This window comes from Neopsephotus bourkii, unplaced genomic scaffold, assembly GCF_033783945.1.
Source record: "Neopsephotus bourkii isolate Nb327-2 ecotype Australia unplaced genomic scaffold, CSIRO-AGI_Nbou_v1 NB_1765, whole genome shotgun sequence".
Taxonomy (NCBI): Eukaryota; Metazoa; Chordata; class Aves; order Psittaciformes; family Psittacidae; genus Neopsephotus; species Neopsephotus bourkii.
In genome coordinates this window covers 1,986,399-2,013,981 of record NW_026902239.1, presented here as the reverse complement: position 1 = coordinate 2,013,981, position 27,583 = coordinate 1,986,399, and the positions used below count along the sequence as shown (strand labels likewise).

At 42.6% G+C, this 27,583-nt stretch overlaps 1 protein-coding gene across 5 annotated transcripts in view; it reads right to left on the bottom strand.

Moving 5' to 3' along the window:
• Positions 1–3,038: 3,038 nt before the first annotated feature.
• The window catches only part of HIVEP2 (HIVEP zinc finger 2), a 104,945-nt gene continuing 80,400 nt past the window's right edge, over positions 3,039–27,583 (bottom strand). For all 5 annotated transcript variants that reach the window (XM_061378314.1, XM_061378312.1, XM_061378313.1 and 2 more), the window contains 6 exons: positions 21,717–27,329; positions 20,814–20,968; positions 16,280–16,455; positions 13,624–13,725; positions 12,176–13,086; positions 3,039–5,540 (listed from right to left, as the gene is read on the bottom strand). In XM_061378314.1, the coding sequence (XP_061234298.1) occupies positions 4,722–5,540; positions 12,176–13,086; positions 13,624–13,725; positions 16,280–16,455; positions 20,814–20,968; positions 21,717–27,119 (7,566 nt within the window). In that variant the 5' untranslated portion in view covers positions 27,120–27,329 and the 3' untranslated portion in view covers positions 3,039–4,721. The remainder of the gene's footprint in view (positions 5,541–12,175; positions 13,087–13,623; positions 13,726–16,279; positions 16,456–20,813; positions 20,969–21,716; positions 27,330–27,583) is intronic.

The following is a 27,583-nucleotide window of genomic DNA, read 5'->3' as shown; positions in this document are numbered from 1 at the left end:
TAACCTTTGTATGAGAAAAGGGCACAGGGACATCATTGTAGTAATAAACTCAATTAGTATACAGACTGATGATTTTTCTCATGCAGGCAATTTAACTTCAAAAAGAAAAGGAAACAGAGGCCAGACTTAAAATATATGATGTGCTGTGCAGGTTTTGCATTGAATATCCTGGATTTACTTTAAGGACATTCTTTAGAGAACATTGATTGGGATTTTCAGGGGTGGCTAAATGACTTAAAAAGATAACTCCCATTGACTTGTTCTACTGTGCTATGGAATAAATCAATAAGGCTTGTTCTCCCTGAGCTATTTAGAGCAAAACCCAATAATGTATTCAGGCACTGCAGCACCTAACTTTTGGGTCTTGGTCCTCACTCTGAAACCCATAACTGTCAATCTTGTCACCTGGCCCCCCCTCCTTCAACATGGGAGAGTTAGCCAGCTCAGAAAGGAGCTGGATGCTACGTAGGAAGCATGTTTGAAACCTTGCTCCCCAAGCTGTCAAAGGCAGGACAGTGCTTAAGCTCAGTCCTTGTCCCTCAAAGTCTCCGTCACACCACTCTGCTCACTGTCCTTCCAGGTGGCTCTCTTCCTACTGAGCAGGGCACATCCAAACAGCTTTTGTTCTTGGGAACAATAGGCTACAATCTTGATGGCCCAGTGCATCTTGAGGGGTTTTTTTGCTTCACAGTAGTAGAACTTCAGTAGGAAAGAAAAGACTCTTCTGCTCCTCATGGTGTACTTAGGCCCCCTCTTAGAAGCCTGGAGATGTTAATCTAGCCAGTTTTAACACAGGTGTAGGAGGTTTCATTAGATAACCAGGGAGGGAGACTAAGTCATTAGGCTAATCTGTTAGAGGTGGTGACAGCACTTGCCAGAATTATAATTCAACAGGGAGGCACATTTCATCACATGTCAGGTATTTTCAAAGACTCACTCAGCAGGGTAGGTCCCTTTATGGATCTAGGCTAAGAAATACATAGTTTCTGGTGTCCAGGTCAGGTTGGGAGGGGAAAAGGCAAGAAGCAGTGACAAGGAGAGAAGTTCAGATCATGCCCGAAAGCAGGAGATGGCCTCAACACAAGAAGGCATCTTGTAATTCTAAGGTGCCACTGGGGCTAAACAGGAGCTCACTGCAGAACTCTTGGGCTGAAAGTTTTGTATTTAAGTCACTTGACTCTGTTTGGGTCTGTTATAGTAATGATGTCCTTTATTGATGCCATTTCTTATCCACTGCTGGCTATGTGTCCTGCAGCAGGGAAGTCCACATAAAGGTATTTAACATGCGAAGGAGTTACTACCCTGAGTCAGAATCTAAAGCTTCGTAAGAGGATTGTGCAGGCAGTTATAGGAGACCAATATGTTTGCTGTTTTGCTGACGCAAATAAATCCTGAAGTGACTCTGGTGACAGTATTCTGTGAGAAGGGAATAAGAGAGCTTGCCAGAGCATCTGTATTTCCCTTGTGCTTTACAGAAAAGACATATGGATCTTCATAGAAAATTATAACCTCCTTGAACAATATAATAGGTAATTATATTCCTGACTTAGAAATTCTATAGCACACTGCATATAAAAACTCTCATTTGATGCTGCAGTTTTCTAGAGCGCCCTGTTAAATCTCTTCCTTTCATCCCTTTTAAAAACGCATTACTTTTACATCAGAGACCCGAGTTAACTCTTCTTGATCCCATCAGACCTATGTGCACCCACTGCACCACATATTTTGGAAGAACCCCCTCCCCATCACCCTCAGAGAACAACAGCCCCCATCCAGGAGCCGTGCAGCTGCATTCCCACAGCCCTTAGCCCAAGCCCATAGGCTTGGGGTACATAAGAGTGTCAGCTCAGCACGAACACAGCCTCATGCCGCCACTACAGCTGATGGCTCTGAAGAGGCTGCACTGGGAAGAGCAGGCAGAGAGGTCAGGAAATTATCTGCCCACCTCCCCTCCCCAGTCCTGGTTGCTGTAGCTCCTATGTTGGGTCCAGAAACTGCTCATGCCTGGGAAGATTTTGTGAGTTGTGTTTGCCTTCCTCCTCCACACCCTTCCCAAAGCATGAAAAGTGGTCATTATTGATGACTAGGCCTTGTATGAGGGTATGCTTTTTTCACAGCATTGTATAAGCATGGACTCATTAAGAAAATACAATTATGTTTGTAAGTGAAGTACCTGGAACCTCTTTAGGGTTGCTCCATTGTAACCCAAAAGTATCACATGCAATTTCAGTGATACTTGCTCAATGATTATTAAAAAAAAGAATAGTGCCCTAAGGCTGAAAAGGTGGATGGTAAATTGCAGCTGCAAATTAATTAAAATAATCAGACAAGCCAAAGATAACTCCCATTGTAAGGGGGTTGCTTATAAAAGCAATGTTAATAGAGCATTTACCATCAGGGGTTGCTTGATTCCCATTTAATAAAATATCTGTGATTACCTGATTAGCTGATCATTGTGCAGAGCATTTTGTCCTCAATACAGCCAGGCAGCCAAGGAGAAGAGACAAGCTTTTACCATATAAGGCCTATTTATTTAAAATTTATAATTGACTTCTCCTTTTTTTTATGGATGCATGATCCAACAAGCAGCTGACCTCCAACTACATATACTGCTTCTCCTCTCCCCAGCCTGAGATGAGCCAGTTCTCTGTCATACACTTGTCTTGGCAAAGTTACCATAATGATCTGAAATAAAGGCAGGAACACCGCAATGGGTATGAGAAACTAACCTTTTAATGGTTAGAAGCAGTCACTGTCCACTATGGTTTTACACTAGTCATATGCCATCATGCTAGTATTACGACAACATACCAGCTGTGGTTCTGCCCCCACATGGTATTATTGAAGAAATAAACTGGTTTAGTTTGAAATATCTGAGGAGGACAAAATAGGATCCACATTTTTTTGCTCCTGCCCACATTCTTAAGGGCACTTCTTGTGCAGGAAAGCAACATTTGGGAATAAAAAGGCTCTTACAATATACTGGAAGGTCAATAAACTTGGAAAACTCAAAGAACACATGAAGACTAGACACCTCATGCATGTAACTGTATATTTATTTCTTTTTAAAGAACACTCCTTAAATGTATTGTAAGTCAATATACAAACTTGGTTTCACAGATTTATAATCCACTAAATAGCACAAAATATAATCCAGGTCGTTGATTTCTTTCATCTCCGTGTGTGTGTGTGTCTGAGTGCGTGCGTGTGTGCACGCACGCATGCTGCTGGTGGTAGTGGTAACTCACCACGTGTTCAAACACAAGCCTGGGCTCCTCCTGACTTTCCCCTGGAGCAAGACCAATCCAGATGGACACCCTTCTCTGGAAGACTCCAACTTTCTTGCCCGTGAATCCCACTCCTTCAAGAGACAGGGTGGTGGAGCTCTCTGCCTCACCAACGGGGCCATGGTCCTCTACCAGTGGGATAGGATGGGAGCCTCCCTTGAAGCTGACTCAGGTACTGCTGTAGGGAGTGACCAGCTGTGGTGTTCAAATGCAAGAAAATACCTTTTCTCCGCACTCCAACCCCTCTCTGACACTTCAGGGCAGCTCTGAATGACAGCTACTCCCCACAGTCAGCCATGGTGAGCAGGGGACTGCTGGGGCTTGGCGGGATGCCGCTTGTCCAGCCAGCGGGCCGGCTCCTCGCCCAGCCCCATGTGGCCATACGGGCCTTGCCATCCTGCTGCTGGACTCTCCTTCCTGGCAGCCAGCAGTGCCCTGGCCCCGTGCCTGGCAGCACAGCAAACCTCGCCTGTCCTGGTGAGTTACACAAACAGCACCAGTGATGCACATATTTACATGGGGTGGAATGTTTTCCCATAGCTTTTTAAAGGAATATATAGATCACCATGTTCACATAAGACCAAATACTTTTAATATATTTATAACTGTTTTATAAAGCTTTGAAAAAACTCACAATAGCACATTGTTTTACTTTAATGCTTTACGGTACTATCAGTTTAAAATCACAATCAGCACTTAAGTTATAGTCAATCCGGCAAACGAGACAAAAAAAAATTACAAGAGTTAAGAACTGACTGATACATCCTTTATCTTTTTTTTTTTTTAACTAATGCATAAGTGCAGAATAAGATAAGATACTCTAGTTTAAATATCTTGTTTTACAATATACATTTTGTTCTAATTACGCAACAGTAAATCCCATGCTTCACATAGAAAAGCAATCCACAACATTAAGAAAAAAATTTACAATTTATGAAACAAAGTAAATAAATATTAGTATTACAGAATCAGAGCTGTACATAAAAGCTGTTCAGTTTTAATCATATAAAAATATGTTTTAGTGCAACCTCACATATATTGATGCTGTTTTGCTTTACATCATTTAGATCCAAGTGTCCAAAAAAGGAAAGAAATTACATTTATTACAAAGCAGATACACAAATTCTAAAATATGTACAAATTACTGCTAAAAAAATGCTTATAAGAATATAAGCAAAGTAAAGAAAAGGCACAAACATCTGTACAATTTAAAAGTACCAGACCCAGTAAGAATTTCAAATTTAGTTTTGGTCAGGCTCATGATGACTTGTTATTTTATCTAATTCTTTTGATATAACAAAAGTATATATAATAGCAAACTACTGTAACTTAGAACAGGCATGCTGTAAAGTTGAATACTTCTATCTCTAGAAAAAAAAAAAATAAGAAGGAAGTGGGGTAAATGTACGGGTGAAAGTCTCCATGCATCTCAGATCAATGCAGCTTGCTCTTCTCTGATGACAGCTCTTTTCTTTCCTGTGTGCTTGAGGGGGGGTCGCTCCTGCTGTGAAAGCCCAACTGCCGGACGTCCACAAAGCTCTTGCTGTAGAAGGTGGGATGCGCTAACGCAGTCTGTGATGTACCAAAACTGTCCTGTTCACCACCGTGCAAGTCAGGATGGGTGGCTGAGGCACAGGGCTGGCCTGGCTCAGATCCACTAAAGTGTTTAATGCTAAAATGTGCACTTTCTAAGGGTTTCTGGTGAGGCTCAGAAGGCCTCTGCAGCTGCTCCGCCCCATGCAGAACGGCTTCTTCTGTGGCGATTCGCAGAGAGGCTATGGCTTTTGTACATGTCTGTATGTTCTCCTCCTGCTCCCTCTCGGTAGCTACAACACTGTCCTCTGACGTGCTTTGCGCCAGCAACAGCAGTGAAGAGGAGGGCGCGCTGGAGGGAGCGGTGAGGTGCAAGCTGTGCGGAGAGGTACGTTTCTCATGGTGCTTAGAAATACTATACGACTCTTTTGTAAGGATTTCTGCAGTTCCTCTTTGCTTATCCTCAGAGCCCTCCCTCTGCAGGGCCAGAGTGGACGGAGAATGTAAACTTGAAAGGGCCACTGGTACTGAATGGACCATCTGGATACCACCGATAGGCATCATGGGGATGGGTGCTCGGATCTGTTGCTGGGAGTGTAGTGGAAGATGACTGAAGACGTAGTCACTCGGATCTTCGGGGAACTGGCTAGACCTGCGGTGCTCCATGCCTCCTTTTTCTCCATATACATTGAAGTAAGGCCCCTGAGACAACCCCCTTCTCTGTAACCAGAAAAAAAACAAAAGAAACGTCAGCACTGCTACTAGCAAAATTCCTGTCCGGCTGCCAAACCACCTATCTGCCTTCCTGTCTAACACAGCCTCCCATTCATGCAGCACCTTTCATCCAGATAGATCCCAAAGCATTTGGAAAACTCCACTAATTGCTTATCCAAAACACAGAGGTGGTTTTGCTTAGCTCAGCCCCACAGGGCTCATACCTCTGAGGTGAAAGGCAGCAGCTAGTTAAGTGTTCAGCAATACAATGCATCAATTTAGGTCAGGACGCGAATAGCATTATATTCAACTGAAACTGTAGAGAGAATTTGGGGTAGATAGAGTTTCATTCCCCAGGAGAAATTTGGCCAGGAGATCCACCTGGCCCTCTCTTTTAGAGGACTGTGCAAACTGTGCTGGTATCGATACCTGTGTTGCAGACACATCCAAACATGCCCTGCTCACCACTGCTGCTGAGCAGCATGAGAAAAATCTGACTGCAGGTATGTACTTTCTGCCTGCTAAAGACCCTGTTCTGCAGCCTCAGAGAAGGCACTTGCTTCCCACAAGCTTTACCCAATCCTTGATGAAAGGGGACGGGCATTTCCATGGGAATTCAGGACCAATTATGACAATGCCATTGTGACAATGGAGCGCCATTCTGGCCTATCTGTAATGTAAACAATAAATAATAACAAAAGCACAGACATAAGCTGTGAGTGAAAATGATGGTTCTGTGGCAGGGAGATTCACCACTCATTTAATGGGATTGAGAAGAATGAGGGACTTTGTGATGGCTAATAAAAACCATTCTCACAATATTGACATTCTCAGTGCCTTCCCATTAGTTCCTGCCTTGGAAGAACAAATAGCTCCATCTCTACCCAGTGTTAAATGTGCCCTGGGCTTTTGGGTTTCTCTTTTTTTTCATTCTTCACTTTTAAAATTTGTTTTCCATCCGATGAATAAGAATCATTTATTGCTGACCAGAGAAATAACGATGACAGAAGTGCAGGATGACTTCTTCAAAATTATGTGTGGGATTTGGCCACATAACTCTCAGGGACTCCCATAGGAAATTAAATGAATGAAAATGCTTATCTCTGCTCTGCAAATTGTCCAGACACCTATCAATCGCCCCACAGCTGCATTGCTACCACAGACGTGGTGTGGCAGCCTGAGGACTGCACTGCCAAATGCCAATGCGTTTAAGTGGCAGCACTTTACTGCTGGGAAATCCTAGTTCTCCAGGCATTAAGCAACCTCTTGACCCCATCCTGGGAAACTGGTTTAAGGGGCAATTAAAGATTCAGTTTCTGTGCTACCCAGGGGCTCAATCTCACTGTGCTCAGATGCTTTGGCTGGTTTGATATAAATCAAAGCTGAGACAGGAAGGGTGACCCATAATCATCAGACGCAAATTTAAGAGATGCTATTATTCAGAGGCTAATCTATGTTGGGAATTGTCCTATTCAGAGAGTGAGACACTTGAGTCTCATAAAAGAGAGACTGTCATAAGAAAGCACAGTGACAGCACATACAGCTGAATGGGGAAAAATTTACAGAATAAACTGCAGTTGCCAAGCCACAAGACATAGTTCACCTACCCTGTCAGTCCTTCCTATCACTAACCTCACCTCTGCACAGCTGCTTGCCTCCTTTTTTCTTCCCTATCTTTTGTCTGTCAAGCTGTTTCTTTCATACTGTCCTCTCAGCTGTTTCCTAAGCCATGACATTTATCACTATTGCATCTGATGTGAAATTGGGCTAAGGGAAATAGAGCAAAAGCAACCAAAAAAAAAAAGGAGAGCAAAACTCATCAAAGAACAAACTTAGTCACACAGAAATCTGTAACTGATGAAGACACTGACTTCATGTTGTACCCTGCCACAGTTTCAAAAGGGAACAGGAAAACAGTCTGTCCTTGTTGGATATAGGTGGCTAATATGATAGAAACTGCTACATACTTCAAGATCAGCAGTATCATCCAATATGCCTCATATGCCTAATTTTCACATAGACAGTGACAGTGTGTGCATGCCCACTGGATGCCTTCCAAGCCTGGATAAGGACATATCGGATTATCTTTCTCTAGCTCTGGCAGATGAGTTTGGAAATGGCCAGTATAAATGGTTACAGGCAATAATAACTGTTCATACCTCTTGCCCTGTTTTTATTTCCTTTACCAATAGCTATCACTTTTATACCTACAAACAGACACACATATACATATTCATGGAGAAAGACTGAGTATTAGAGGAGTTGCCTACTTTTAATGAACATCCTGAAAATCCAAAGATTTTATTCTGTTGACAGGGTGAGGATTAGATCCCACAACTGAGCACAGTACAAAAAGTCACAGGATCTTGGGTTGCAGTGCAGTCAGAAGGGGTTGAGTGCAGTGCAGTGAGACAAGTTACTCTGTCAGGCGATGGGAATACAGCTTGTTTCCTATGCATTCGCATTTGCTGCAATTTAGCCTATTTCCCTCCAACTCCAGGTGACATACAGTTTCCCAACCAACTATATTCTTCAGCAGCTTTCCACTAAACTCTCTGACCTGGTCATAACGCCAGACTGCCACATCACACCCCTGAGCAAAGACATATCCAGCTTCAAAGGTCCCAGTGATGAGGTAGGTTTACCCTGTATCTGGTACATGACCCAAAACAGGCCACAGGGGATTAAGAGGAAGATTGCTTTTCAAAGCCAAGCACACTTCACAGATGTGCTCCCGGCAGTCCCAGCCCACAGCCTACAAAAAGATGGCGAGTGGAAAACAATCTCTTTGATTACCACATCATAATGTAATTGAGGCCTTTAAAGGTTAAAAACCAGAAACTATTGAACTCTATTCTTATATTCAATAATACAGCATATTACTGACGTAATGACTATAAATATGTGTGGACTTCAGCTTCAGGATCAGCTCAGTCTTCAGTCCTAAGAATGCACCACCACAGCCCACATACACCAGTGGGCTATTTACAGTTCACCTGGACTTTAATATTTTTACACTGGCTCTCTGTACAGGAACGCTGAAGGTGATAAACTATTGAGTGCTTGGGAAGGGATTTAATATCCTTATGTCTGGGATGATCAAAGGACCTTAAGTACTATCGACTTTCAAGTGGATATAGAGGTGGCCTTCATCTCTCCTGAATATTTCAGACTTCAAAACAAATGAGAGGTGTAACAGCAACACAAGCTAAAATGCACTACTTCCTAGAAGCTACATCCTACAGACAAGTTTGGACTGCTCACAGCAAGATATATTGAAAGACTCATTTTGTCTAGCTCTGGGACTGGAAGAACAGGCAAAAGCTCTGGTCCATGCTGAGAAGTAGCGGGGTGCACTAGGAATGAAGACAAACAGGAACAGAGTAGAACTGTGGGTGCTGATCCCACGTTAACAACATACATGTGGGGTTGGAGAGGAAGGTTGCTTTGGACTAACCTGACATGGTCTCTTCTCACTCACTTGAATACCTACTTTAAATTTAAGTGCACCTGCTGCATTCCTGGAGCACATTTTTCCATTTAATTTCGGCTGAAAATAATCCAGGTCACTTACTCCAAGACTGGTCTACAATGTGGGTCAAAGCACCACAAATGTGACAAGAGACATTGCCTGATCTAAACTAAAATGGTAACAGGCATTCATGGTGCAGCATTCAAAAGCAGGCTTCTCATCTCTTCTTTGCTCAGGACTGCCATAAAATGACTGGCGAGAAGAATCAGAGCCCTTCAATAATGGCACCAGCCTCCTCAGAAAGGCAAGAAACCTCTAGCATTGACAGACGAGAAGATCATGAATGTATCTGGACAGCAGTGGGGATCTGCCTTTAAAGATGCCAATTTAACTTGTCAAAGCCAAATGTGCACCAGCATCAACCAGAGCCTTAGGCTACTTTGCAGAGAGTATCTTGTTGCAAAAGTGCATCCTGATACTAACTGCCAAAGAGGTATGTTTTTCTGTATTTTTGTACAACCAACAAAACCAGCTACTTTCCCCATGTTCTCTTCCACTTCCTGAAGAAATTATTTCAACTGCTTCCTATGTGGTACCTTCAATGCTGGAGCACTTTACAAGCTCTTTGCACAAGACCACCAAAACTCATGAACATTCAAGGGGAAACAACATGAATCATAGAATAGTTAGGGTTGGAAAGGACCTTGAGATCATCCAGTTCCAACCCCCCTGCCATGGGCAGGGACACCTCGCTCTAAACTGCATCACCCAAGGCCTGGTCCAACCTGGCCTTGAACACTGCCAGGGATGGAGCATTCACAACCTCCTTGGGAATGAAGGGGAGCTACAGCACTGGACGAAGTAACTAGAACAAACACATCGATTTCAGTGGAGAAGAAAGAAAACTGGCCTCTTCTGGGAACGGCAGGCACCAGAAGCACAAAAGCACTTTCATTCCTGCAAGGACTGGGAACCCAATACAGCTCTGAAAGAGGAAGCATGACTTTAAGCTGGCCCGTGCATCACTGATACAATTGCTAATCATGTTCTGATTTGCTGGATTTCACTTCTCTTAAAGTGAAAAACAGCCTTTATTCCTTTTTTCTTCTCTGACAGCTTTCATTTATAGCAAGCTCAAGTGTTATTTGTCTTCCCACACACTGTGTATAATAACTTGTGTTTCACCTAAACTCAACTACTGTTCGGCTAAAGTATGTCTTCTAGAAAAGCATCAAGAGGTGAGGAATCAGTATTTCCTTCTTTGCAGTCATTTGTTAAGATGGGCAATCATCCTTACTTGTCATTTCCTCATTAAAATTTGCCTGGGCTCCACCTACAGTGATGTCTATATTCAGGTGGCTGTACCGAGGTCTGGAATTCTCTTTCAGAATACTCAACATGCCACTGAGTTACCAACACTTACTGTACGACAAATGATTTTTACATTGAGTTTTTCACTGCCACATGGCTGATCCAACCTCAAAAACAAGCGTTAAAAGCCCATCTGGCATGGTGGACTTTCCACAGAAGGAGCTAAGGGTGCTAAAAGAGTCCTTACAATGTGTTAAACGCCTTGCTGGAAGGTGTGTATAACACACAAGGCAAACATTACAGCAAGAATTGTCAGATGGCCAAGGGTGACTGTTACATACCCTTTTGCCAGCATCATGACACATCCAAAATCTCTACTACAGGATACCAATGGAAATGTGTCATGTGGACATTAGGGACTGGGAGTCCCTGCACAATGTCAGCTGTAGCATCTCACATAATCCCTTCCATTTGATACTAAGACATCATGACTGTCAAAGTGGTGGCTCTTTATCCTCTGTTGTACTTCCTTACTCTGTTGGTAGAACTGCTGGCAGGATTTGTATCCTCTCTGTTACACAGTGATCATCCCTATGAGAGTGTGGCAGGGTTTCAGCATGCCCTTCCTCAAGGGCCACTTAGTCAGTCACTCCTCTCTGCTACTCTCTCCAACAACTCACTAGGCCGTGGGCCCATGTCCAAGATGTGGGAGACTATCTACACATACGGCTGCTCACATTGCAGCTTTCCCTCTTCCCCCTGAAAAGCTGGAAGCCACTTCCGGATATTCCAGGGTGGTGGCATCTTGTGTCTGAGAAGCACCACAAAGACTGCACAAAGAGCCAAGAAGACTGTCAATGGGGAAGCAGGGATGAGAGAGCCCTGCCAGGAGGAGAGCAGAGAGGCAGGAGCCCTGAGGCAGTGTGAGCCTCATATAGCTTGCCTGGGTTAAACCCACACCTATGGGGTGATGAGGCTGGCAGTGAGAGAGCAGCAGCAACATCAAGCATGGTGAGGGGAACATACTAAATAAATAACTAAATAATATATAGTGAGACCACTCCTTAACTCTAAAGACCAAATCTATTTGTGGAGAGAGCATTTTGTGAATGCTAGGACCAGTCAAAAGTGCCAAGACGGCAATTTCAGAGAGCTGATTTACCAAAACGGAACAGCACAGACAGCAGCTGTGCAGGTTTTGCATATCTCCCTTTCCACCCAGATGGTTTTGTCCCTGCCAAAACAGGGACAGTTTGTGATAGCACTTTCTGCAGGGCAGACAGCTGCCTGCTCCTGTATCCTTACTCAACAGTATCCTTTAAACTCCAGATCCTGACTTCAGTGGGCACCCTGTTTTCCCAGAGGTTCCATTTATTTTAGATTTTTATTCCATTAAACAATATTCAGTAATGGGCACTACACTGCAGCATCAGCGCCTTAAGCCCTGATCTGGGCTCGATCCCATCTGACAGTCTGAGAAGTAAAAGGTTTTACAGTGAAGAAACAAGCCCCAAATGCCATATCTTCCTGGACCACTTAAAAATAATATAATACTATATATAATAAATATAATAAAAATGGGGCAATTAAGGTAAGCCAGCCTAACTTCTTTGAAGGTAATGGAGCTACTCAGCTTTGAACCAAGTGAAGATTTAACACTTAGACTCTATAGCATCTAACTGAATCAACAGCCTGACATGGTCCCTGTCTATTCCAAATTTGTTGTATTTGTTACAGGACATCCCGCCAGGGCTCAAAGCTTATGCCTTCTTCTTCTAAAAAGCTGAAAATACTGTGCACAAGTTAGCAAAGTGTACTGTTTCTGACAACAGGAGTGAAAATATTCTTTCATACTTACTGAATGCCCCACTGGAAAAGATTCGGACTGTAAATATTGACCCATGGACAATGCTGGATTATGGTATAAGCCCCTCCGTGGAGACGCTGCTCTAACAGAGGCCATGTATCTCCTCTCTCGCCTAGGAGATAGATCTCTTCGAACAGATGCATCTTTCCCTGGTGACATTGGTCTCCTTGGTGACAAGTGACGTCTTGGTGACACGTCCCGCCTTGGTGATAACTCTCTCCTCAGCACAGCCTCCTTCCGTGGGGAAAGGTGCCTCATGGGTGAAACATCTCTTCGGGGTGACAGATGCCTTCTGGGTGACAAATCCCCTTTTGGCATTAAATACCTCTTTGGTGAGTTATCTCTATAGGGTGAAGAATCGTAGCCGGGTGATGACTGTTGACTGGAAGGTGAGAGGTCCCTTGGAGATGAACTAGGGTCTAATGAAACCACATAATCCTCATCCATGCAGCTGGGTATGTCCAACCTGTCTTTATCGGGCTCTGAATCGGTACTCTTACTCTGGAAAAACCTCTGATACTCTGTCATCTGTGAGTCTTCACAGGAGTCGCTTGGTGTTATAAGCTGAGTAACCTGAATGCTAGGTAAGGTGACCAAGTAACTGATGAGGGAGGAGTGTCCCACAGGAAGGGAGCCCTCGGGGGAAGCCCCCTGTGATGCCCCAGCTGAGTTCACTGACAGGGAGGAGAACCGAGGGGGCTGCGGGCTGGTGCTTCTTGATCTGGTTTTTGGTGTTGAGTCTCCCTGAGTATCATCAAAATCATCCTCATCTTCATCATCATCATCATTGTCATCACCATCCTCACCATCTGACTCCTCTGCATCAGAAAACTGGTGTTCTGCTGACAGGCCTGCTAGGTTGCTACTCTTCTCTGCCTCCTGCTGCATGTCCTCCATATTTTCTGAAACAGCCACAGCAAGTCAAAATGGTGAGCACATACCCCATCTCTTACACCTTCCACCACATTCATTTCCCACCCAGCACACCCACTGTCATCGCTAGATGCTTTTCATCTGGGATGGCTGCATAATGCCATTCTTCATAGTCTCAAGCCATATTTTTTCATAGTAATAACTTTACAATCTATACTTGAAGTATAAAAAGTAAATTCACCCTATCCCATCTTGCAACTTCACTAGAAGTTCCCATCTCTCACATCTAAATCAAAAATATTAGGAACTTCGTATGAGATGGAAGATGACAGATCATACTTTTATTTCCAGCTCCTCCTCATGTATCTTAATAAAAAATGGAATTCAGACACATGGATTGGATTTATTTTTTACACTTCCTGTTTATTAAAAATATGCCTCTTAATTAAAAAATACCCCAAATTCTCTTAATATATTTTCCCATGCCATCCACTGTGCTAAAGTGCAGTGAGTTATTTGCATACTCCAGAGGCCATTCCAACTAAAATGAAATCATTCTGACATACCTGCTTCTTCAGTTTCAGCATCATCTACGGATGTCATTGATACTCCAAGCTCCAGGCATTTTTTCATATGTGCTTTAGACTTCATATGTTTTGTCAGATTTCCTATGGGTCAGAGATTAATTTAATTAATGGACAACAGCAAAGATCACTCTCCAAGTCAGGTTTTGGTGTATCTTAACTTCGTTATGCTGCAGATGGTTTTTAGTTTAAGAAAAAAAACCAACAGACAGGGCTGACTCACCCAGCCCATTGCCCTCGCAGCCTGTTTTAATGAGAGTGGGCTTTTACATAAAAAAAAAAGTCAAACTCAGGGCCTGAGAGGTACACAGGCATCTGTCATATTTTCCACATGACATTTAGGCACCCCAGCAAGCTAAAAAACTCTCATTTTGATGTTATCTATCCCTGCCCTCAGTGTTGGTGATATATACAGATTGTCTGGGCATCAAAGTAAATCCAGTCCACACCAGCCATTCAGGGCTCACACAGGTACTTTCAAGCTGAAGGCTCTCCCATTTACTTCATATGTAGGCTCCAAATGTTAAGTATGTTCAAAACACTTTGAAGGAAAAGTACCCCACAAAAAAAGACATTTATGGGAGACCTTCTTTTGTAAGTTTACCATCTAGCTGCAATCTCTGAACTTGGAGGAGCTGTCCTTACTGCATTCACCTGGGATGCAGGAAATCCAGGTTCAGCTCCCTGCTTTGGAGTATGAATCTGAACCAGACACAGCTGGGATTTGAAATCAGATCTCCCGTTCCCCTGAGGGAGCAATCTAACACTAGACTATTGACTTTCTGGAGTGCCTGTCTTGGTCTGTTTTTTCACAAGCAAGAAAACTGGATTGAGACTGGCCCCAGGAGACATTTCATGGCAAAGAATATTGAGCACAACCTGGAGATATAAGAATACAGCTCTAATCGATAAGCCACTTTGGGCACATTTGCAACACCAATAGGGAAAGTGTGGCAAAAGCAAACCCAACCCATTACCAAGACATGGTGCTTCTTAGCTCAAGGAAAGCACTCTGTGAATGTTCCTATGCAGCTTTCAGGACACCAGCCAGCATCCCCACATGCTGCATGTGGCACGTGTGACCTGGGGGCAGGACCACTGCACCACTCTGTTGGACAGTGGAGGTGTGCTTAGAAGCTCACAAGCCAAGCTCTTCTCTGACTTTCAGTCTCAGCTAGTTCAAATTAATTCTCTTCCCAACAGGAGTTTTTTATTGTCCCTTTGCACTGCATGGAAAGTCTAACTTGGCCACGGGTGCCTCTGCATGGCTAAGTGCTCAAGGTGTACACTGAAAACCTAAGTACCTCTGAAGGTCTTAGCAAAATAGCAACAATAGTTACGAGGCTGACAACTGCTCATGAGCAGTAATCCATCAGTTAAACAATTCTTGCACTTTGAAGGCTTAGTCTCTTCCTACTCATGCCTTTCTTGTGCAATAGCACACCACCTCCTCCCTGTTTCTTCTTCTCTGCCAGAAATGACAGCCTCAGCAAGCAATTTCACATTTCCTTCCATGCCATCTCTTCTGCCTGGAATGCCCTCTCTGAACACAGCTGCAAAACCACAATCCTCCTTCAAGTCCCTCCTCAAGACCCATTCCTCCAGCAATGTCAAATGTAAACAATGATCCAAGAACAGCTCACCAAATGGTCTATTGGGACTACAAACGAGCAGCTCCTTGTCTTTGTCTCTACACCCCCATGAAAGTTCTTATCTTAAATTAGGTTGATGGGTCTACTACCATCCATCAGCTATTCCCATCTTCGGCAGAGGAAGAAGTGCTGGAGTCATGGAAACTATTAGAATTCTCAATCCTCAAAACAGCCATGAAGCTGCGCTGGGATCTTGGGAGAAATTTCCTTCAGTTTCCTCTCTCCCTCTTCAAGTAAGTTCATCGCACTGGGACCAGAATCCATTTCCCTTGTCTACCAAAGGGAAGTGAAGAAACTGAGAACTGAAGGCTCATTTGGGCTGTGCTACAAAGAAATGCTACCAAAATAAAAGATATTTTTTTTCTCTTGAGGAGATAGTTGCAACACATATCCAGATTCCAAAGAATATAATTATCTGTGGCCTCAGCATGATAAATGGAAGCTTTTTTCTGTGCTGATAAATACATGTGAACACAAGCTATCAGATCTCTATTCATAATTAATGCCACAGTGGATGGAGTGGCCCATCTGGGAGACATACATTATTTATAAACTTGAAACTGACCCACTGTAAAGCCCGTGAAGGCATGTTTTCCTCAGCAGCTGATGCTCTGATTCTACATTATGTCATAATAAGAGTATTATCCTGGTAGCATTTAAGTGTTGCTGCAATCAAAATTTGCACCATGTAACATTTTTGGCAGAAAGTATTATTTATAAGAGTGGTTCTTATGCTACTACATTTTCTCTGCAGACATATGGACCAGTCAAGAGCCTATAGCTCCCAATGAAGCTATCCAAAATCCCTGAATCAATTAAACAGAAGCGAAGAACCTCTCTGATGAAGTCCTGTATACATAAACTCAATAATTTTGTTCTGAGGAAAATTCTCTCCTTGATTGCAAAGGGTGCTTGGAGCCCAGATGGCAAAACAGCTCAAGATCTGTTTGGGAAGTGGCAGGAGTTCAGCAGAAAGGGTCAAGTACCTTTAGTTTTGAAGGCAAAATTGCACAACTTGCATACATAAGGCCGGACATCAGTATGAGTGCGGATATGTTTCTTGAGCATGCTTGGCTTTTTGCAACGAATTCCACATTCTTCACAAATGTACTTTCCTCGGCCACGACCTCTGACATAGACATAATCCTCATTTGATTTATACCTGTTGGAAAGGAGCAAGCACTTAAATCACAGAGACTCCAGGTCACATACATGCATAAACATCACCTCTATGCATCTGATCCTGATCCTGTATCCATCTAATCAAAACAAATTTGCAGAAGTCCCTAGGATCTACTGAACTTTCAGTCTGGAACTCAAAAAGTATTTGCCTTTCAGGGAATGCACTGGTCCCAGTGTGTTTTAACAAAATGAGACCGAAGAGTTAGATTATAAGAATAGTATAAACACCTTGTCAGAAAACAGATTAGCTATTACTCCTACAGACACAGCACCATTCCAAATACAGGTCTGCAGGTTGGATTTATTTCAGTCAACTGTAGTCTTGTACAATGCAGGCATCTACCACCACTGAAAACAGTGTTTTGCGTCACGGTCCATTTAACTATTTTAGTGTATTTATCCCTTGGGATCAGATAAATCACATCCTGGAAATTCCCGTTTCTCCCCATTAAGCATAAAGGGAATGCAGATGTCTAGCAAAGACATATGCATTTACACTACAGATGCCTGAAGTTCCCAAAGATGGATCCCCCCCTAAGGGACACCAAGCTGAGTTCACTCAGGTATGTGCTGCTTCAGAAATAAAATGGGAAACTTCCAAACTGCATACTTTGCAGAAAGCTGTTAAAAGAAATTTTCTTAGCACAGGCTTAAGCGATCCATGCTATTTTTCCTGATTACATAGTGTGTAGTTAGATAATAAATAAGATACGGAAATCTATTTAAAGGTGTACATTGCCTTTACTACCATGATAAATTGTTAATAATGAAATCTAAAAGGGCCCAGGGGAGCTGTTCTGAGGTTTGAAGAGCACAAGGCATTCCCTAGGGGGAGGATTTCATCCTCACTCACCCTAAATAAAATCCAGAAATTGCAAGAACTGAGAAATAACATTTTTTCTGCCCTCTGTCCTCCATTGCCCTCTACCTAAGAAGCACAAAGTACTTTCAGTCACCCTGTTGATGTGCAGCCCACAAGATACCGTTGGGACTGTCAGTGCTTTAAATAAATAAGGGACTGTGTGAAAGATTCTGTTAATGTGATGATAACTCTACAAGAAGCAAGTGGAAATTTTTGCGTTACAGAGCTGAAACTTTTTTCAAGTGTGCTTTTCTTAAATGAACAATTCTTCCACATATTCAGCTGTATCAATGGCAATATAAATACTGGAACTAGTATCTTAGAAATACATAAAACACTGCTGTTCTTATGTCCATCTTGTTATCTATTAAACAAGGGTGATCAGGTATTAGAACAGGCTTCCCAGGGAAGTAACCAGAATCACCATCCCTGGAAGTGTTCAAAAAACGTTTAGATGAATTCCTCAGTGACATTGTTTAGTGGTGGACTTGGCGGTCTTGGGTTAAAGGTCGGATTTAATGATCTTAAAGGCCATTTCCAAACAAGTTGGAAAACATCTAAACACATCCACTCCTTTTTAAAATATGGGTGCCTAAATAAATTTTTTTTCCATCTCCTTTCCAATAAAGATGGCCCTTTCCCTTTTCCCTCATTGGGCAAAACTGGCACTGTCATTTAATATCTAGCCATCTCTCTAGCACGATTTTTTGTTTAGCATTTCTGTGATTCTGCTTTTCTGTCTGCCCCATTTCCCAAGTTCTCCTTCATATGTACGTGCTAATAACTCCTAGTCACTTCTCTATCCCCTGCTTCATCAGCTATGTCCAAGCTTTCTCCCAAAATGCCCAATATTATTTGAAAGACTGCCGTTTTATCTTCTTGTCATCTCTCCTTACAGTCTGATTTTGCTGGGATGGGCACAACAGGTTTTGGTGCAGTGAGGTGGTGCTGTGCTGTGACATCTACGCTTTTAGCCTCAACCCCATTCATTTTGTTCCTTCAGCCTTTCACTCATCCCCAGCAACATCTATTTGCTTTCTGCCCATCTGCCATATGAGCTCTCCACTCCTCTGGCACAAGGCAGCTGCACAGCTGCATTTCCCTGCATGGTGGACAGGGTTCCCCACCAACCGCAAGTCTTTCTCAACTATGGTTCTGAACTGCCTTCTTCGTGCTTACAAAATGAAAGCAGTCAAAAAGCTTAAGTAAATCCACTCCCCAAGTCAAACAAAAAACAAAATGAAAACACTCTGCTGAAACAAGGTATCACCATGCACGCTTGTCTGTCCAGAGGAGAAAACATGAAACAAAGATGACAGACATTTGCTGCACAGTTCAGAGCACTATTTCAGTGCATGCTGAGATGATACGAAGATGAGCTTGGTGAGACTAGAGCAGAATAGAGGAGAACAGAACAGTTCTTAACAGCCAAGAGCAAACAAGCACGGAAAAAACTATCTGTTAGAAGTAATAAACAAAAACCTAAAGAGGAAGACAAATTCAAAGGTCAGGACAGAAAACAATGAAAGACATAGTTATAATATCTAAAGAATATTATTAAATCATTTTTAAAAATAGCCAAACTAATGAAAAGAATGATTCTACCCTTCCACAAATAGTTCCTATAAAATGTACAATAAAATTATGATGTATAAGGAAAGAGTGGACCCATAATGTCCCTGCTCATTGCAAGGGGGTTGGACTAGATAACTTTTGAAGGTCCCTTCCAACCCAAACTGTTCTGTGATTCTATGATTAATACTACATCATTTCACTCACTTTGCAAGTCATATGCTCCTACTGATTAAGTCCCAGTCTACTGCACAGATCATGTGTGTGCCCGTGTCCCACTCCCCTCAAAATTAATCTGTACTTCAAGGTTTCTTATGTTTTGTTTTACTCAAAAGGGTATCTAAACATAGCCATGTATTTACTAGAAGGCATATCTAGGTGAGATGTAAATTATATGACTTTACACAGTTTCATAGACCTTATCAGTGTACAGGGAAACCAGAGGTGGTGTAAGTAACATACAAAGTTCCTTAAAGAAGGTATTAGATGGTAAATGCATTTTATAGACTGATCTGTAGCAGCTCACATGGATCTGAATCCTCCTTTAAGTTGCTTTTCTTAACACACTTTTACTCTTCTGACCTCTCATCACTCAGCTTACATAGTGCAGACTATCTTCAGCTGGGTGATCCAAATTCAGAAATGATACATAGTGGGACACAGGCAAATTTTATACTCCAAAGTGGGTGTGAGTTGAAGCAGCAGCTCTTTAAACTTCTTGTAAAGTTAGTTTCACTCTTGTGTAGCCAGACTACTGGCTTGGGTATTGGGACAATGTACAACTACAGAGAACAGCCAGCATCAGGGTGTCTGGGTCAGCATACCTACAACAATCTCCAAAATAACATTTTCAGTCTTTCAGGTGAAATGTAGGCTATACTCCTTCAGTGTTGCAGACTACAGAGAAATGCCAATGTTAACTTAGTGGAGACTATTCAAATGAAACTAAAACACATGATGTTAATGAAAGACAACTGAGATTTTTTAAGGGTAAAACCTGACAGGATAAGGAAATGTATGTACAGATTTATCACTTCTCCATCCCGACCTGTTTAGTTACCTCAGTAAAACAGTGCTATGAGACCATCTGAGTTTGGTAAGACAGAAAAACATCTCTTGCTCAGCCACCTAACTATTCACTACTAACAACTGGCATATTAATTGCATCGTGTCAGAATTCTGTAAAAGAAATTAGACAGTAGCTTCCATTTTAGACTATACTGCTGAGGCAAACAATGTCCATTTCAGTTGCTTTTTATAACGAGCTTCACAAGCCTCCAAACAATGTTAATGGGCTTTCGGGTCTCCTTTTTCCCTCTCTGTTATTTGTTCCTGTTATCACTTGAGTGACAGACAGCCATGGTAAAATTAAACAGTTTTATCAACCATACATGACAGATCTATGGATTAGGCATAGATTTCATTGTCATCTTACATTTTATCTCCAAAATCTAATTTCAGTAAATAATAAAAAATTACAAGAGTAAGAGTAAGCATGCCTAGCTAACCCATTCAAATGCGTGGAAGTACACAGAATCTCAAAATGGAAAGATAACCTCACTGAAGCCATTAAATGCAAAGAAATGGTATAGAAAACATCAAAATGTTAACTGTTTGTCCATTTCTTTTTGACCTAAGGAACGAAAGTAACAATTCTCAGTGAGTGCTCTCACACAGACAGAATATATAACTGTCCTAATAGCAAAGTAGAGCCAAGAGTAAGTATACAGGTACCCTGCAGTTAATATTTTAAGACTGACATATACACAAAAAGAAGAGATTTGGGAGCTACAGGACATGGCAGGAATACAGGAGACTGTTCACATCGGAACTCATTCATATTAATTTTCAAATCTCTTTAAAATGACAGGCTGAGCTTGAAATTTCCAGTTGTATTTTCTTACCCTCCTTCAAAGATTTTAATTCGTATCGGCTCAGTTTGTTTGGATGTAATGTCTTTATCTCCGTGAATGTCTCCTTTTACTCTTTCTTTTATAATATTCCCCACTACTTTCTTTTCAAGCTTGCTGCCAAACAAGAAGAATGGCTCGTGTTTCATCTGTAGAACAAAGTCAAGGAAGGGTGTTACTGCTGGAGCACACAATAAACGAACACTTCATTTCAAGTAACATTCCAGGTAAAAGCCAAACTCTCATTTTGATGGAACTCTACAAGATGAATTATTTTGCCCCATTTAATTTAACTAAGAATAAGATAAGGGGCAGCATGAACAAATTTTTACAAGTCTTGAAAGAAAAGACAGCACCATATCTTTCCTCAGAAAAAAAAAATAATCTTGGAAAATAGAGATGGAAAAACCTTAGAAAGTAATTTATTGCTATTACAGAATTTTCCCTGGCACCATTATCTAATGCTTAGTTCGTGAGGAAGAGTAAGTATGTAAAAGACATTAAATGGAACTGAAGATCCCTATTTTTTAACTTTATCTTTAACTACGAATGCAAATGACTGTTTGTGCCTGATATTGTTTAAATCAGGACATTGCAAAAACAAAGGACAAAATAAAAGGAGATAATTAACCAGGCTCTGGCACACATGAAGGGAGGACTTTAAAAGCCTCACTTTTTACATCTGACATTGAAAATGGAGAGAAAGACAGCAGAAGTGGCAGAGCTTGCAGAAGGGTAAATTTAAGCTCAAAAGCTGTCATGGGAAGATGTCAATGTCCCATTTCCCAATGGGGAATCTTTTTTTTTTTTAAAATCACTAGCTTACATTTCATAGTTTACTAATATTTTCTCAACTAAAGATAAGCAAATTTAATTTTATTAAAACCTCTTATTTACCTGAGCAAACTGCTTCCATGCACTTGATGATGTCAGTTTACCAGCTCCAGGTCTATGCATAGCAGCCAGAGTGTAGATTTCCGTGGTGGTTTTTTGCTTGGACCTTAAAAGTGCTAAAGTAGTCTTTGTACTTAGCCCAGATGGGTTTGGGTTACATGAACTTATACACCATGAAGCATAAACTGAAGATTTGAGGGTTGGTTGCTGTACGTAATTGGGCTTCGTATAGTTTAAGAAACACCAGCTCACAGTAGTAGTAGTGCGCAGGCTTGGGAACTGAAGGATCTGCTGAAAATCTGCTACGTCTGTCAGGAGAATGGTTGAGCCTGTGACTTTCCCACTGCCATTGGATGACACCTGGACTAACATCCCAAGAGGCAATTTTTGATGTTTCAGCTGGTCTTCTGGCTGAATTTCTCCTGGTGGTAATGAAGACCTCTGTGGACTCATGCTCATATCTGAAGCTGTCTCGTCCACATCCAGTTCTTCTGGTGAGTCTCTCCCTTCCGAAGGGCCACTGGACTTCTGCCCTGGTGACGTGGAATCAAAACTGGAAAGTTTCTCCCTGCTCGGTGGGAAAGCATCAGCTGCTGGCATACTGACAGGTGGGAAGTCTTGAGATGATGAGGATGACAGTGATGATGAGGATGACATGGATGGCAGACTTTCTTTTGGCTCGGTAGCACAGCTCTGCCGTACTAGCTGAGGCTTCTGCACTCTTGGGAAATCTTTCTTTATATCTGAGTTAGTTAACTCAACTGCGCTTAGTTCCTCAACTATCTGCCCATACATTTTTTCTTCTTTGACTCGTTTCTGCTGCTTGGTTTCCATGAAGAGATCCAAGCTGCTGGCAGGTGAAAGCATTCGTTTGCCTCCTCCCAGGGTAGAAGCCATGTCTGAACTGGAAGGCAAACACAGGGGAATTCGCGGCTCCAGTCCAAGTGGTAACGTCTGTGGCACTTTCCACAAAGGATACTTTTCTAGCCCTCCATGCTGACCCAACATTTGAGCTATGTTAAATCCAATTCCTTGCATGGTTGCATTAGTTGCCAATGTTCTTTGAGAAACAGTCTCATCAACTTTACAAATTACAATTGCAGGACTGCTACTCTGTCCAAGGATCTGGGAAATGCTTGTGTACATGACACTACCATAAGATGGCACATGGGTTTGAATTCTGACAGGAACAACTGTTCCTGGCAAAGACTGTACAGATCCATCACTTGGGGAGTCAAAATCTGTCTGAAGATGCTGCTCAGAGGAGGTATCTGTTGGTTTAATGCTATGGTCTGACTGGTACTTAGCAAGAGTATTTTTTGAATACTGCCCAGATGTTCCTGAGTAATGCTGGTATGCTTGCTCTTTAGCATGCACATAATCAGCTGGTTTCTTGCTAATATACTCTGGCGCATGTTCCAGGTGATAACTTGGAGAAGCATCTGTTTGGAAAGGCTGTTTGACATAAGATTTCTGCAACTGTTGTACAAAATGATGCTGGAAGTGTAGAGGTTCTGTGCATGACTGCCACAAGACAGGCTGCTGAGATGGTGGTAAGTGAACCATGCAGACAGCCGGATAGGAGAACTGAAACAAGGTGCTATGAATAGGGGCAAATGGGACTTTTTCCTGATGTGCAAATAGCTGCTGCTGCTCTGATGGATGTTTGCTAGGAATATAAGGTGCTTGTTGCATCAAGGAAGTCCTTAACATTTCTGAGCTGTCTGCAAGAAGAGCCTGTTGCTGGGCAAAGTGTGATGAGCTGTTACTAAGTTGAGCACAGGAGCCAATAGCCTGTTTTCCAGAGTCATCTACCTGAATGGGCTGAAGTACAGAGGAAGGAGAGTGATGCCAGGCAAGCTGGGAGGAGCGAAGACCAGCCTGTGCATGTTCCATCTGCTCCTGCTTTATACTTTGTTCTGTGCTCTGATCAGTCTGGGAGATCTCTGGAAAACCACTGAAGGAAGCCTGGCGAACCAAGAAGCATTTCTTCCTTTCTCGGGATGGAGAGAGTGCCGTAGTGGGTGTCCCAGCTGAAGAGGCATGAGACAGGTTCCCATAATCAAATGATTTACTTCGGATCTCTGGGATTTCAGCAGCATGAGGACAGGGCATCTGTTCAGATGAGCAGCGTCTCATTTCCCTCTGATGGTGATGCCCAGGGACGGAAAGTGAGTAAGCACCGGCTGGAACTGTTAAAAACTCAGACTGTTTTCCAAACTCATCTTGTTTGAAAGGTGTGATGAGCTTCATGTTCTCTTCTCTTTCAAAGGACATTGAGAAACTTGAACTGTGGGACAAATTACTTTCTTGGCTAGGGCTGCGAGAGAGGCTTGTACCTGTGGACTCAAAGCTGGATTCTCCAGAGGAGTGCTCCATGTCAGCCAGTCGTAAACGCTTCTTTTTGGGTGGTAGCTTTTCGGCTGGAAGTTGAGAAAGGGTTTCACTTCTCTGAGGCCACTGGAATTCTTCAGTGGGTCTCTCTTGCTCTTTATTCTGCACTTCTTTATCTTTCTCAGGCTTATCTGGCTCTTCTGTGACACGAATTTCAGGTACCTGGATATTGTGCTGGCGAACCAGCCTAGGTTGCATATGATATGGCTGAGGCTGCTGGGATGGAGACGGCTTACTGGTGTCAGCAGTTTCTGTTTGTGGAGCTCGGTCTGGGCTCATTGGGGACTCACAAATCTCACTTTCACATGTTTCAGATGGTGAATAGATCTTTTCCTGCTGGCATGCAATGATTTCTGTAGATTCAGACCTTTCAAATGAGTTTGGCCTGCTCAACGAATTCGTGTGCTGAATGACAGAAATGACATTTCCAGGGGGCTTTCTGGCCAGTGATTCTGCAGTCTTTTCTTGCTCTGCAGTTAAAGGTGAGTCTTCCAGAGAAGCAGCCGGGCTTCCAGACTGCAAGTAAGGCCTGCAGATTTCAAAACGCTCAGCATGGCAATGGGCAGCATTGTCCAGACCTTGAAGGGCAAACCCACTCCTTGGCACTTCCTGAATTTGTGATTTGGGATCTAAGTCCAAAGGCTGAATTCCCCCAGTGGTTCCAGTAGCACTGCTGCAAAGCATGGGGCTGTCTTCCTCATCTCCAACACTCTCTTCTTTCCTGCGCTTTCTGTTTTCAAAAGTTGTTCCAAGCATGGATGGCACTGCCTGGGATTGTCCGAATGGATCAACAAAGTACTCTCCCACCTTGCTCATCCCTCCTAAGGATGGTGAGTCCCTGTAGCTCTGCTTCTGAGCTTCAAATTCTTCCCACTTTCTGTAGTGCTTTCCACTGGCATCATAGTCATAAAAGGTCTTCTCTTTTAAGAATGGTCCTTTGTCACCTGTTGCTTGTCTACTGGAAGCAATAATGATATTTTTCCCTGGTCTTCCATGATAGTCTGAATCTGAGTGTCCCTCCTGCACAGAGGGCAATTCAAAGGCAGCCTGCCTTCTCAACATCCTTTGGTGGGATATTCCCACTGTCTCGGGATAAAATACATCATCTGAGCCAGTCATCTTCTCATCAAATGAATGGCTTCCTCTCAGAGATGGGGGAATACTTAGGTTGTTTGCAGAAGAGGTTGGCATGGAGTTACTTCTAATAAGAGGAGAGGAATCTGCTGGGGGCTCGAGAAGGACAGGCATGTCGCCCTGCTGACTGACTTGGTACAAACTGGATTCATTTTTGGTGGATGATGTGGTGGTCTGGGATTGTCTAGATTCTGTATTGCCACCTGGATAAACTTGTGTAGACTTAATAGTGCTCAAATTACCAGAGTCAATGAGTTCTTCTTTATTTGGAGTCAGCTGAGTAATATGTTCTTCCAGCATCTTGATATCTAACCTGTTATTTAAGAGAGGTAATGGCTCTGCTTTCCCCTTTCTACCCATTAAACTGTGTTCCTGATTTGTTGTGGCTACTGTTAGTGCTGTCCTTTGATTAATCCTATAGAACTTCCCAAAGATGATCTCTTCATAAGACTTTGCATTAGTATTTGGTGGGCTAATTTGCTGCTCAGCACTTTCTGAGCGGGAAAAATAACCAGAATCAGTGCTTCCTTTACTGTGTGGGCTCAGGAGGTTTAACGACTGCTCAGAATCTTGCCCTTTTTTCTCTGACAGTCTTAGTGCAAGTCGCTGTTTAACTGTATGAGAGTCATCAGACTTGGTACTTAAGGATGGGTTTTGCAACATATCAGAGCCAATATATGGTGAGCTCTCACTGGGTAACTGAATTCCACTTTTAGGGATAATCAAAATGGGCACTTTCATTGGCCCCACCAAGGACTCTTCCATGGAGGAGTGAAAACTGCTCCTGCTACCGATGTCCAGGGGGAGCTGTGGGACAGGGCTCAGTTTGTCAGACCCTTCCATTAGCAGTGGGGTCTCTTCATCAGTATCCGTACTCTGCTCACCATCTGAATGTATTTCAGCCTCCACATCAATGTAACTGGCATCTAGGTCCAATTTAGAGACTGCTGACTCTGTGAAAGGTACCAATCCTGCCTTGATTGCATGGGCATGTGACTTCCTGTGCTTGTAAAGGTTGCTCTTCGTCTTGAAGGAGAAACCACAAGGAACACAAGGGTACGGTCGCTCCCCAGTATGAGACCTAATATGCTTTTTAAGTACACTAGGTTTGGCACAGGCCCGATTACAGTAAGGACAAATGTACTTGCCAGGCTTTTTGGGTTTGTTTTCCTTTTTGTGAGCATCTTCTGATTGTTCTAAAGATTTCTGTGAATACTGGCTGTATGCAGGGTTCAAACTTGAAATCTTCTTCCTGGAGAAACCTCCGCTATGGCTATGCACATGAAAAGGAAACAAGTCCTCTGAGGCAACTGATTGCAAGTGGCTAGGATACTGCCACGGAGGGCCTTCCAAGCTCTGATGTGGCTTTATGTTGTGCAAGAAGCCTTGTGGCAATGAATGCTGTGGGAAAGAAAGTGAATGTTGACATGAGTAAGGACTTGGACGATGCTGTGGGTATTGCTTCTCTGTGACTTGCTGTGCAGCTTCATTTGATGATACCAATTTCCCAGAACCAAAAAGTTGTGCTGATGCTGTGTTTCCTATTTGCTCGTGATCTATTTGTGGTTGCCTCTGTACTTCTTGATTGCCAAAAGTGCTCATTTTAATAACAGCTGAATGTTCTTGCCTCCATCTACTTGGTACTTTAGCAGTTTCTCCAGACCTTGAGGTAGCTTTTTGCCCTATAGCTGTGTCCCCAGAGTCCATTTTGTTACACAAGGTCTTAAGTGCTAGTTCACTTGAAAGCTGTGCAGACACATGGAGTGTGTCCAAAGCTGTGCTTTTTAAAGTTTTGTTGCTGCCATTTTTCCAGGGCTGTTGCAAATTCACAGACTTTTCTTTCTCTTTGGAACTTTCCACGCAGTAGTCTATAGGCATTAGATTTGTGTCTGTACACTAATGTGAGTATTATACAGTTCTGTTCATGGCAGGAACTTTCCTAAACATTTTTTATATATTTGCAAAGACTTGTTATAGCATTTGAACATTTTCCATTGTTATTAAATACTGAGATGCAGAATGACCCAGAAATATTTGTGATCTACTAGAGCAAAGCTCTCTTCATCTCCTCCATTTTGACACAGCTATCTGTATGGAAAAATCAAAAACAAAAAAACCCCACACACCAATTAATACAGCCATGCTAAATAACATTGATGCAGTCAGTTGCTCTTCTACTGAGCCTTACACGAAAAGTACTGAGGGACTTGAGCAAAGGTAACTACATTTCACAAAACTCCCTTTTGTGAGCAGACACAGTGAAGTCTGGCTCCAGAGATTGCACACAAGCATAATCACTATTCAATAAAAGCCCTAGGAATAGAAAACAGAGATCTACACTT